Source organism: Diadema antillarum, unplaced genomic scaffold (assembly GCF_040938485.1).
Source record: "Diadema antillarum isolate AM-2024a unplaced genomic scaffold, OU_Dant_1.0 seq00001131_RagTag, whole genome shotgun sequence".
Taxonomy (NCBI): domain Eukaryota; kingdom Metazoa; phylum Echinodermata; class Echinoidea; order Diadematoida; family Diadematidae; genus Diadema; species Diadema antillarum.
In genome coordinates this window covers 89,910-103,970 of record NW_027271944.1, presented here as the reverse complement: position 1 = coordinate 103,970, position 14,061 = coordinate 89,910, and the positions used below count along the sequence as shown (strand labels likewise).

General features: G+C 39.2%; 2 protein-coding genes across 2 annotated transcripts in view; one reads left to right on the top strand and one right to left on the bottom strand.

The window, feature by feature from the left end:
• Positions 1-14,061, top strand: part of LOC139744040 (A disintegrin and metalloproteinase with thrombospondin motifs 3-like) — a 52,164-nt gene that overhangs the window by 25,789 nt on the left and 12,314 nt on the right. The window lies entirely within an intron of this gene.
• On the bottom strand, positions 1,586-6,136 carry LOC139744039 (uncharacterized). The gene is made up of 2 exons (XM_071654500.1): positions 5,961-6,136; positions 1,586-3,449 (listed from the first exon to the last, which is right to left on the bottom strand). The coding sequence occupies exon 2, from the start codon at positions 3,434-3,436 to the stop codon at positions 1,586-1,588; it is 1,851 nt and encodes a 616-aa protein (XP_071510601.1). The 5' UTR covers positions 3,437-3,449; positions 5,961-6,136.

Sequence of the window (14,061 nt, the reverse complement as noted above, 5' to 3'; positions counted from 1 at the left end):
CTGCACTTTTCTTGCTGTATATCAACGATATTTATACAAACATCAAGTCCACCACACGCCTCTTCGCTGACGATGGAGTGGTATATCGAGAAGTCAGGACTCAAACAGATCACAACATCCTTCAAGAAGATCTTCACACACTGTCAAACTGGTCCCAAAAATGGCTCATGGGCTTCAACATAAAGAAATGTGCTGTCCTTACAATAACCAAGAAAAGGGAACCCAGCACACACTTGTATCAACTTGTTGGTGAAAGTATCCCGAGAGTTGACCATTATAAATACCTTGGCATTACAATATCACACGACTTACGTTGGAACCTCCACTGCCAACAGATCCGGCATAAAGCAAATCGCACTCTTGGCCTTCTTAGGAGAACTTTATCACCATGTTCCCAAGAAATAAAAAACAGAGCCTATAAAGCCCTTGTACGACCTCAGATTGAATATGGTGCTGAAGCCTGGAATCCTCACACGACCACGAGTATTGAAGATCCGGAGAGAGTTCAAAAAGCTGCTGCCCGCTTCACTCATCGTGATTATAGGAAGAGCACATCTTCATCGCAGCTCGTGTCAAACCTGGGATGGGACCTCCTCCATACTCGTAGACTCTGTGCACAAGCAACCATGTTCTTCAAAATATACCACAATCTCGTAGACATTCCTCTCCCACCAACCACTACCCCAGCCTTATTCACTGGTAGACGAGACCACTCCCTAAAACTCACCATTCCGGACGCAAATGTAGATGCCTTTAAGTATTCTTTTTATCCACGCACCGTCAGAATCTGGAACTATCTTAGGTAGCTGTTACTACACCCTCCCCAGCTACTTTCCGGGAAGCTGCTGTCCCCATCATTAGAAGCATGCAGCCTCCCCCTGGATTCAGGCTCCTGTAAGCCCGGTCATGTTTTTACTTGCACTTCACACTTTTTATTGTAAATTTACTTTCCTAATCACTGTCAGCCGTTGACTGCACACATGCACATCATCCCGGTATAGCTTCCAGAGTGAGCTGCAAAAAGGATTACCACTTCAAGCTTCAAGCTTCAAGCTTCAAGCAAGCTTGGCAGGGATGAGGCCCCAACATACATTTGAATTACTATATAATACCATATCTATGTATCCAAGATATGATGCTTGAAAAATTGTTTGTTACATTTTATCTATTTTGTGAAAAAAAAAATGGAAATGAAGTAGGGTAAAAAAAAATATATCCAAATATGGAGAGTCTATACTCGACACGGATGCTGAGTGACGCTTTAGCCCGAATTCACGAAGGTGGTACTTGCAACGCCATCTGAAAACACGTAACGTTGATAGATTGTGACTGACTACTGGAATTGTCAAGCATCGTATCACTATGAGGTACTTGTGCCTCCCGACATACCTGTATAATAGGAGCATTATTGTTGTGTGCATATTCATGTAAGTAGACGTGGCAGTCGTAAATCTGTAACAATATAAAACTTCGCTTACATTGCATGCAAATTACCCAGAATATACCATATAAAGATAATTTTCCCTTTTTTCCTAACTTCAAACAGTAGCACAAAATTGTCGGTGGCGATAGCTACATTTTCAAATTACATCCCATCAAATAATATGTAGAGTCTATCGGTAGTGCAGAAAGCAATCTCACCACTCTCAAACTCTTGTAGATAGTACCAGTTTCTTTTCGCTGGTTTTTGTATTTTGAAATTAGTGATGATGTTGCACACGGGCTCCAAATCTCTCGTGTATCGATCGATACTGACGAGACCTATCTCGTGCTTCACCCAGGCTACAATGACCGAATCATCACGACAAACAGCTGGGTGGGCATACGTACCCTTCTTCTCCAAGATATCCTCCTTCTTCCCCTTACTATCAAGGCACACGACAGCTGATGAGTCTTTTAATATCAGTTTCCCGGTGGTGTGAAAAGAGAATAATTGGTAGGGTGTATATTCATCACACATTATTTCCCTGACTGCCCTACAGCCCTGTGGGCTAGATACCTGAATCTTTTTGGGTTTTTTATAACTCACGTAGATATTGTTATCTCTGTCAACAGTGAGACCACCATGACCCCCTTCATCGTCACTCATTGTCTCGAACGAGACGTCGAGCTTCTCCCACTGTGGAGTGTAAAGTGACATCTTGTTGTCTGTATCACGTACAACACTTCGACCATCAGACAGGAATCCAAACTGACGGATGAGGATATCCTTCAGTACGGTCTGCTGTAACTCGCCATCAGGGGAGTAGAGATGGATTCCGCCAAGGTACGACCCCACCGCCATCTTACCGTCTGGCGCCCGAGTGATACAATCCATGCTGTCTTTGACTGGGAGTTCTACGTCTGCCTTGATTTCCCATGTGTAACCTTTCAGCTCTCCAAGACAAAGTTCATTGACTTTTACATCCTTACGGAATGAAATCTTCTGAGCTCGTTCTGACACACTTATCGGTGATTGGTCGTCAGGATCATCTCGAACCAGAAAGCTCTTCAAGTTCTCGCATAGCTTGTCGTGTGCAAACACGGCATCTTTCTCTAGCGGTACCTTCATACCATAAGTTACCAGCTCTTCCATAGCGTTTATGTGACGAATTGTTTGCTGACTCTCGTCCTCCATGACTTGTAATTTATTCGTGAATTTTTCAGACCATTGTTTCACTTGGCTTTTCAGGGCCTCTCTTCTGGCTGACAATAGCTGCATGTATTCCTCGTAAGCCTTGTCGATGTCATGGTTGACCTTTCTCATCATGTTTTTTATTTCATTTCGTTGTGTTTCTATGCAATCGATATGATTTTCCAAAGTTGTTTTCTTTGATTTTGCCCTTTCTTGTAACTCTTTGATATTTTTCATTAATTTTTCCTCATGGATGGCTGCATGCTCCAGCTTGTGACCCTCTTGCAGATGCTCCAGCATCCCACACTTACAACAAATGTACTCCCGACATCCGGTACAGAAACACTCTTCATCATCAGTAAGGTGTTTCTTACACTTTTGTCGCCTCTTAAGAGGAACTTTGCCCTCGAGCACCTCCTTAATGGGCACCAATTCGTGGTTGGATACCAGTTTCCAAGTAGCATGGCCTTTCTCACACGATTCGCACATATATTTCCCACAGTCCTGACAGTAGGATACAGCTGGCGGTTTTTCGTCCACCTCACAAACCGTGCATGTTGGATTCTTGGTTTTCACTTCATCCACAAGAGAACTCAGCGGTACGTTTGTTTGTAACTTACTCACATCTCCACTGGGTAAGGGCGTTTCTTTCCTGCATACAGGGCAGGTAATGGTTTGTTCCTTTTGCTGAGTTTGGACGATGCGTTCCACACAGTCAATGCAGAAAGTATGAGAACATACCAGTGATTTAGGTTGGTTAAAGAGTGTCAGGCAGATAGGACACTCCAAATTCTGGCTGCTGATTTGATGAAATGTTGCCATGGTGATTGTTTGTCTATGAGAAATCGAGAAACACATAGCATTAAATAGATCAACTAATACGAGCAGAATTAATAGTATAGTTATTGACCTAACAGAAAAGGGAGGGTCAATGCCAGGCATGCTCTGATCATGATTCATGCTCTGACATTCTTTGCATTTTGTAAAATTCATTGACGCAAAATGAGGCACAAATTAGCATCGATACGCGTGTGACTACCGTTTATCATAACACCCCCCCCCCCCCAAAAAAAAAAAAAAAATATATATATATATATATATATATATATGTTTTATTTTCCGGCTCAGTAATGCTGATTTATGGCAGTTAACTTATTATCTGGTGAGCCTGTCATAGGATGAGTTTTCTCCATCGGACCCAATCTAGCTTGAAAGATACACTGAATTCGTATCACGTAAATTAAATAAAACAATATTTTTTAATGCCGCAACTCAAAGTGAAATCATATAGTCTATGTTGTTCAATCATTGAAACCCGCAAGACTTCAACTGGATATGAAGATTCAAACTTTTTTTTTTCAATTGCATCTCCTTTTAAGTATCAAATGGGCCTTTGGTCTTGCCCGAACTTGCTATAGAGATTGCAAAATGAATACTAATTAAATATCTCAAAGATATGATGAAACGAGGAAAAATCATCTCATTATCATCTCGTTAAAGCCCTTTATATGTATTTCAGGAGTTGTAGAAAGGCCTATTTTTTGACAATTTAATCATCTTCAATCAATCAAAATTTGGTTGTAGGAAAAATGGTGGACTGAATTCTTCCATCATAAAGTAATGATAGATATAAGGTTATAAAACAACTCACAAAAAAGAGCGTTAACACCATATTATCGACCTAAGCGAGGCCTTTGATGCCACAAGATGTACAGTAAACTCTCCTTAGATATTAGTGTAATTATGGTTCTTTTATTTATTTTGTTATTTGCAATTATGGTAAATGGATAATTATTCTTGGTTTAAAAGACATACATCTGAGTGGCAGCAAAATGTATTGGTACAAGGTCAGATTTATCCATGTCAAAAAGCCAATGTGGAACCCCCAATGGTCCATACCTCTCCCTTACTGTTTTTGATATACGCAAATGATATAATAAATTCATCGTCGATTCTTAACTTCATTTTTGCGGATGATATCACTGTTCCTCATAAGAACCTTCATAGCATTATTCGGACAATAAATTCAGATCTGGAAAAAAATCATCTATGAATATTGGTAAAACAAGTTTCATGCATTTTCAAACAACACGCTTCAATGTTAATCCACAGATTGATGCTGGTATAAAGATTGATGGATTATTATTAGGCAAAAGGGATTATACAAATATTTTTTTTGGTGTAACTATACTGATAGTCATATAAGCTGGAATCATTTTGTACATGTAAAGCTTATACATCTTCCCAGTTAGCCAAAGAAATAGGAATAATGTACAAGATGAACATTTTTGTGTGTCAAGAAACCCGCTGAATGCTTTAAAAATTCTTCTGTGAAATATCTGCATATCATACACGAATTCAACATGGGAAAATTGAGGGGTTTTCCCAACATGAACGGTATTTTTATTTATACAAAAGAAGGCTGCAACAATTTCCACAAATTCCTCCCTCATAACACCTACTGATCCTTCATTTCACGAATTAAATGTTTTCATATTAGATGTCAGTGTTTCTCAAACAACATCCATGTTAATATACACAAAAATTCAAAAAAATACAGTCATTGATATCAAACATCTACCCACACCACAATCACATTTATTTAAATAACCCAAAAGTCCTATCGGTTCATAAATCCTCTAGACATTATGGACCGGACGTATGGAATGCTCCCCCTAAGAAATCTAAGAATTGAATTTAAAAAAATCTTTATAAAATCCTCTTTTTTCTTCTTCATAAAGCTTCTTAAAGAAAAATAAAGGAGGCGATGATACATAAATTGTTTTTTAAAATATATATATGAATAATCAAACCCATGAAACCAATATTGTAACATAAGCAGTATTGACAACTAAAACAGAAACGCATGATCTATGTATAAAATTCGTGAATTTTAAGTAATTCAATATTTAATATTCAATATTTAAGTGGGTAATACAACCAGGCCATTCGCGAATCCTCCCACGACCCTCAGATGACTTGTACCTTCTTCCTTGTTTTGCGTGTGAATACTACTGTATACTAGACTCAGCCTTTTAGTCGATTGTGTTGTCATGAGGAAAGGGCTGTCATCTCACCAATTTGTGATAGAATCCGTAGACTTGATTTATTTCCAAAAGAATATCTTTATTGAAATAACATTATTATAACAGGCTATGTCATTTTTATTCCTGCATATGGAGTTAAACACGTGAAACAAAATCAGCTAAATCATAGTAGAGGTACTCACCAAAGGAACAAGGAAGAATTAATTCTATAGGCATGTAGGGATCATGCATTTGTAAACTACACTCCGTGTCAGGCACAAGTAACATGCGTGTGTGGGTATATTGTTTCGTATGCTTACCAAGTATGCTGTACCTCCGTGGTTAGTTTGGTTGGATTCTGTCTGGTTCCGAAGTAGTGCCTACATTTAGGCATGAGATCACAACGACCGTGTAGTCTGTTCAGCCTGTAGGAAGATGCGAGCATAAAGAGGTTGAATAAGGTCTTACTTTAAAGATCCGAACAGACTACCGAGAGATGACGTAGAACTCACAAGATGGCTATTCGAGCAGCTATCGACGAGATGTCTGTATTGTGACCTTTTCACCGTGACCCATCATAGAGTTATGGAAGCGGGTTTTCCCCACATTTCGAATACTATACTGTGTGCCTATCTGAAAATCACAGCGCATAATGTAATATCGCCTCTTATGTCAAGGCTCCCCCCCCCCCCTCCCTTCAATTTGGGGAATTTTACAGGAACGATCTGCACAAAAGTTGTTAAGCAAGAAGACTTCATGAATGAGAATCTGAGCAAAATAAGACATCATTTTAAAAATAATTTTTGTTTGACTGTTAGCATGTCATGTAAAATGGCGAAATTGCACTCTGTTCAAAATTTCACAACAAAATAATAGTATAGGATTTTGCCTGTCGCTCGAGTAGTACTACAATACTAAAACCTGATTCACACATGACCTGTTTTATTCTTTCAGCTTCCGTGAAGTTTTTTGTATGGGAAGAACAGCCTAGAATTTTATTTCCATTTTGTGTCATAAACATGACTCAGAGAGAGAAAAATAAATCTTCTGGAAAAGAAAACAATTGGCACTTCATGGAGCAAACGGAAAGATGTCGTCATGAAAAAAAAAAAAGGTTTAGAAAACCTCTCGACTTGTCGATCATCACAACTAGTGCCAGTGACATGAATATTGTTTGACAAATGGATAAGTGTTTTCTCTTTTGATCAGATTTCAAATGGCTGTGTTTGTTTTGATAAAGCATGCATGAATAGTTTACAGAATAGGGTGCCTACATTCATAAATATAGCAAACTATAAACTAAGTTATAACTCATGAATTTAGAACGAACCAGTGTTTAGGGTCAAAGGAAAGATCATGACATTGCAATGTAAGGGGTTGAATAACAAGAAAACCGACAAAATATAATAAACATGCATATTATTATACTAGATAAACTGGGTCTATAAACACTGTACAATGGTACGAAATTGTTGGGTCAATAATTGTGGGGCTAAAAAAGAAATAACAATGTTCAGCAAAGTCAGCAAACACCCAACAAAAGCGTTGGTTTTTTCAGGGTTCTATAAGTTCATAAAACGATGTCATGGGCCTTTCTGTCATTACACAAACACAAACCCCTATCCTTAAAACGTTAAATATTAGGGCCCAGTAGGGCCTATACCGGCATGTTTAGAGTGACGCAGGTCACGTATATCTGTGTGAATACACCGTATTATGCTTACCAAGTATGACGTACTTCCACGTCAGCATCGAGGCTGCTCTGACTTGCATTTCGATATGAAACTTTTTTTTTCTTCCTTTTGAAACTTTTTATTGTTCAGATAATAGACATATCCATCGAAACAACAATAATCATGTAATGAATTTATACAGTAGGATCAAAATGCGAAAGTGAAAAAAAAGAAACATACAACAAACACAACGAAAAAATTGAAAGAAATTCAGTCAAACAGCATAGTAGGATGCATAATGGGTAACGGTATAGATTAAGGATAAGGATCGAAGTATTTTTTTTTTACAGGAAACCATTTCTCGTAATGATTTTTTTTTTCAGTTTTCTTTTGTTTCCACTTTCTATGTATTTTGTGTTCTGAATAATGATATCAATGATATCATGACACATAACACGGTGTTGTGTTTTGGGATTTGCTAATATAAATATATCTTATCTTTTGAACATAATTATCAAATGATTTAACACCAATAATTTCGTCGGGTCCTGTCCGACGAAGCCAAACATCAGTCGTTTCCTCGTAAAATCTTCCAACTTAATATTCATTTTTCACCAATTTTGTGTACAAAATTAATTCTTGACTGAGCTTACGAACAGATTCACAGTCATAAAATATGTGCATAGGTGTTTCTAAGGTTGAATTACAAAAAGGACTTATATATATCATCAACGTCTACATCGCAGGGTCATGCACTGCTTGTTGCTCCACTAAAATTACTGTTTTCTCTCTGACAACGTGACTGAAATGACATCTGAGAAATATTTTTCTGCCTGACGTCGACGATGTCGAGCTCAAGAAATATTGGATAAGCTCTGTTACCACCAACTCCGTTCAAATAACTGAATTTTGTGACAACTTTGAAGTGGTGACGATGCCTGTGACACGACAAGGCAAGGAAACACGACATCAGACCACAACTGGCCCCGGCAACTCTGCGGTAGATTCCACTCCCACCGGCCCTGAAGGGAGTTCAGCTGGTCATCCAACCGACCCCACGGACAATCAGTCAACAGACAAAGGAGACAATGACCTTGATTGTCTCCTATCTGAAAAGATACGTTTCTCCTTTCTCAACCTGTCATGGCGGCCCTCATTCAAGCCGTGAAAGAAGCCATATTGGAAGACGTCACTCAACAGGTATACGAGTCCCTCCGCTTGGACATGGAACGACAAGAGAAAGAATTTCAGGCTCTTTCCAACCAGCTAAAACAACTTCATCGCAGACTTGATGAAGTCAACGAGGAAATCGACGACCAGGAGCAATATAGTCGTCGAAACTGCTAAGTCATCCATGGTCTCCCCGAGAACGAGAACGAGAGCACAGACACTGTCATCTCGCAGTTCGCCAAGAAGGAACTGGGCATCGACCTCCACGCCAAGGACATCGACCGCAGCCATAGACTTACACAGCGACCTCGACAACAAGCCGACAAGACGCGAACAAGTCGACCTCCGAAACCGAGAGCCGTCATTGTCCGCTTCGCCACGTACAACGCGAGGCAACTCGTCTACAAGTCCAAAGCGAAGCTGAAAGGGAAGGGAATCTACATCAATGAATCTCTGACCACCTACAGGCAACGACTTTTGATGCAAGCAAAACGTCGCAAGAACGTACAAAGAACGTGGACCCAAGACGGACGAATCACAGTTCTAACCACAGACAACAGGAAAATACCAATAAACACTGTAAACGAACTCGAAAAACTCGGAAACGTGTAAGTCTGAGACTTCTTTTCCCCTCTCTACCGTCTTCTACTTCTCTCACTCTCTCTATATTTGCAACTGTACATACACATTTCGTAGTTACATTCTCGTCTAATTGGTTTCAATTTCATAAATGCCTCCGAAATACCCATGTATCGTTTGTAATACCTCCGTGCGAAACAATCAAAACGCACTCCTCTGTGTCTCGTGTAAGTCATGGTGCCATTTGAAATGTACACCCTCAAGCATCGCCATTTTTAATGAAACATGTGATTGGATATGTGACAAATGTTTGTTTTGTGAGCTACCTTTTTCTACTGCTGACCGAAATCCTGGTATTGTCAAATCGAATCCGTTATACCATTGTATATATTGTTCCAAACAGAACTGTTTACGTTATAATTCATTCTGTTGTACATGTAATTCTGAATTGTTTCCATTTAATCACTACGATAGTAATGATCAATTTCTGTGGTCATTATTCTCATATTTTAAGTTAAATGAAATTGTTGATGAAGAAAGATTCTGCTCCCTCTCTGTGAATCCAATGAGCATGAACAAGTTTAATCCGATAACCAATGATTTTAATGCTGCATTGAGTGCCTACGACAGTGTCAATGACTCCAATTTTTGTAATTATTTGTTCTGTGAAGATTTCCTTCATAAAACTAAGGCAACTTCTGATGATTTTGCATTATTACACGTAAATGCAAGAAGCCTTGTCCGAAACCATGAAGAATTGGAACTACTCTTATTTGCTGTAGACTACAAATTTACTGTCATTGGTATTTCAGAAACCTGGTTTCGTAATGATACATCAATTGAGTCTTTCTCTCTCAATGGCTACACACTCGTTCATGTTAACAGACCGAACAGGCAAGGTGGCGGCGTCGCCCTCTATGTAAGAAACGGTGTGGAATTCACACTCTGTTCTAGAATGCCAGCCAGTAGTAGTGTTTGTGATTCAGTGTTTATTGAAATACCCCAAACAAATAAATCCATTATAGTAGGTCGTTGTTATGTAGAGTACCCAATACTGACATCTCTATTTTCGCGCAGATTCTCTCCGACTACCTAAGAGATACCAATATTGGTAATAAAGATTTTTATTTTATGGGCGACTTCAACATTAACTTACTCAATTATGAAAGAGATAACAAAACAAATAGTTTTCTCGAAACACTCTTTCAGTTTGGTTTGTTTCCCTCTATTACAAAACCTACAAGAATTACGCGCCATACCGCTACTTTGATCGATAATATATTTTGTAATTGTATTGATATAGATTACAAGAGTGGTCTTATTCATTCTGATATTTCAGATCATTTTCCTATATTTCATGTCAGTCACCGAAACAAACCCCAAATGTCCAACAAAAAAATGGACAAAGACAAGATTAATAACCGTGAATAAAATACGAGTGCAAGGAAGGAAACGATTACTGAATGGCCAGCGATTTCATTTGCATTGAAGTTGTTGTTTAATCATACAGAGCAGAGACAGCATGCATGTATACATACTCATACACATGATACACCATACATTAATTTTCCGTGTACCTTTTACAAACAATTGGTGACATTCCTGTTGGGAATTCATTCGTTGAATCCATGGAAGAACAGCAAGCAGTCATCATGTTACATGTCATCATATTACATGCTATTAACAAACAGCTAGAACAGAATAAGGGATACCATATTCGTTCTAGGCATGTAATTCGATGTTGTTATACTGTTATGAAATTACATGACAAAGTATCAGATCACATACCATGCAACAATCATTACAATACAAATACACAGTCAATGACAATTTACATCGTAATCATGTAAGCATCGATTTTCCAACCAATGTGAGCACGAAGCAGAACAGTTCTCCTTACTCTCGTATGGCGTTATATCATGTACAACACGAGACTGTATAAAGGCTCATATTAATATAAAATCAAGCAGAGTGAAGAAGAAAGTGTATCTCTGATATTATTCAAAGGTTATCGTTGTAACATTGTTGTATAATCAATATCTAAGTATTTTCAATCGTATAATGGATACGCCTTGTCAAATATGTTTTACTGCAGAGTGATGTATATCAAAGAGAAACACTTAACGACTGGGAGGTTTTCCTTGGAACGGAATTGACTGTGAACGACAATGACATTCTCTCTTAGAAACACAACTCGAACTATTTTGTACAAGTTCCGTTGGCTTTTTGTACAAACACCACTCGTGGGATGGGGGCGCCATTCAGCGTAGTTCCAGCGGGTGTTGACTGTACTCCTTGTCTTGTCATACTTCTTTGTTTTGTTTGTTTGGTGTTTTTATTGGTTTAGTTTCACTTTCTGTATCGTATTTCCAAGTAATACATAATATGCACAAAAATAAGATACAAATCAATATACGAATCGTTAATTTCGCAACAAGACTGTCCCTTATAAAGAACATAACACACTACAGAAACTACTGCAGGAGACAGACATTGTCAGCAGACCTTGGGAAGGATGAGGTCCCAACATACATTTGCATTACTATATATTACATTATCACACCGTAACTATATCTGTGTATCCAAGGTATGATTTTTGAAAAACGGTTTGTTAAATTTATACTCACTTTGTGAAAAATTAAGAAATGAAAAAAGTAAAAAATCAAAAAATCAAATCCAAATATGGAGAGTGTATACTTGGAGTGGTATGGATGCTGAGTGACACGTTGGCCCGAATTAACGCAATCTGGAAACACGTAACGTTGATAAATCGTGACTACTGGAATTGTCAAGCATCATTATCATTATGAGGTATACCTTTGCCTCCTGACATTGTTGTATGCATATTCATGTAAGCAGACGTGGCAAACGTAAATCTGTAACCATGGTAACAGTATTAACTTTATTTACATTGCATGCAAATTACCAAGAATATCCCATAGAGATAATCTTTTTATTTTCCTAACTTCAAACAGCAGCACACAAACATCGGTGGAGATAACTTCATTTCCAAATTATATCGCACCAGATAATATGTAGAGTCTATCGGTAGTGCAGAAAGCTATCTCACCACTCTCAAACTCTTGTAGGTAATACCAATTTCTTCTCTCTGGTTTCCGTATTTTGAAATCGGTGACGATGTTGCACAGGTGCGCCAAATCTCTCGTATATCGATCTATACTGACGAGACCCTCCTTGTGCTTCACCCAGGCTACGATGACCGAATCATCTCGACACACAGCTGGGAAGGCATACATGCCCTCCTTCTTCAAAACATTCTCCTTCTTCCCCTTACCATCAAGGCACACGACAGCTGATGAGTCTTTTAATATCAGTTTCCCGGTGGTGTGAAAAGAGAATAATTGCAGGGGTGTATACCCATAACACATTATTTCCCTGACTGCCCTACCACCCTGTGGGCTAGATACCTGAATCTTTTTGGGTTTTTTATAACTCACGTAGATATTGTTATCTCTGTCAACAGTGAGACCACCATGACCCCCTTCATCGTCACTCATTGTCTCGAACGTGACGTCTAGCTTCTCCCACTGTGGAGTGTATAGTGACATCTTGTTGTTTGTTTCACGTACAACACTTCGACCATCAGACAGGAATCCAAACTGACGAATGCGGACATCCTTCAGTACGGTATGCTGTAACTCGCCATCAGGGGAGTAGAGATGGATTCCGCCGCCAAGGTACAACCCCACCGCCATCTTACCGTCTGGCGCCCGAGTGATACGATCCATGCCGTCTTTTATAGGGAGCTCTACGTCTGCTTTGACTTCCCATGTGTAACCTTCCAGCTCTCCAAGACAAAGTTCATTGAATTTTACATCCTTACGGAATGAAATCTGCTGAGCTCGTTCTGACACACTTCTCGGTAATTGGTCGTCAGGATCATCTCGTCCCAGAAAACTCTTTAAGTTCTCGCATAGCTTGTCGTGTGCAAACACGGCGTCTTTCTCTAGCGGTACCTTCATACCATAAGTTACCAGCTCTTCCATAGCGTTTATGTGACGAATTGTTTGGTGACTCTCCTCCTCCATGGCTTGTAATTTATACGTGAATTTTTCAGACCATCGTTTCACCTGGCTTTTCAGGGCCTCTCTTCTGGCTGACAATAGCTGCATGTATTCCTCGTACGCCTTGTCGATGTCATGGTTGACCTTTCTCATCATGTTTTTTATTTCATTTCGTTGTGTTTCTATGCAATCGATATGATTTTCAAAAGTTGTTTTCTTCGATTTTGCCTTTTCTTGTAACTTCTTGATATTTTTCATTAAATTTTCCTCATGGATGGCTGCATGCTCCAGCTTGTGACCCTCTTGCAGATGCTCCAGCATCCCACACTTACAACAAATGTACTCCCGACATCCGGTACAGAAACACTCTTCATCATCAGTAAGGTGTTTCTTACACTTCTGTCGCCTCTTAAGAGGAACTTTGCCCTCGAGCAGCTCCTTAATGGGCACCAATTCGTGGTTGGACACCGGTTTCCAAGTACCATGGCCTTTCTCACACGATTCGCACATATATTTCCCACAGTCCTGACAAAAGGATACAGCTGGTGGTTTTTCGTCCATCTCACAAACTGTGCATGTTGGATTCTTGGTTTTCACTTCATCCACGAGATAATTCAGCGGTACGTTTGTTTGTAACCTCCTCACATCTCCACTTAGTAGGGGCGTTTCTTTCCTGCACACAGGGCAGGTTATAGTTTGTTCCTTTTGCTGAGTTTGAACGATGCGTTCCACACAGTCAATGCAGAAAGTGTGAGAACATGCCAGTAATTTAGGTTGGTTAAAGAGTGTCAGGCAGATAGGACACTCCAAATTCTGTCTGCTGATTTGATGAAATGTTGCCATGGTGATTGTTTGTCTATGAGAAGAGAAACACATAGCATTAAATAGAACAACCAGAATCAATAGCGTGGTTATTTACCAGACAGAAACTGGAGGGTCAATGCCAGGCATGCTCTGGCATTCTTTGCATTTTG

Bases quoted from the DNA above. Each gene is read 5' to 3' on its own strand.
- LOC139744039 (XM_071654500.1), bottom strand. From the start codon at position 3,436: ATGGCAACATTTCATCAAATCAGCAGCCAGAATTTGGAGTGTCCTATC.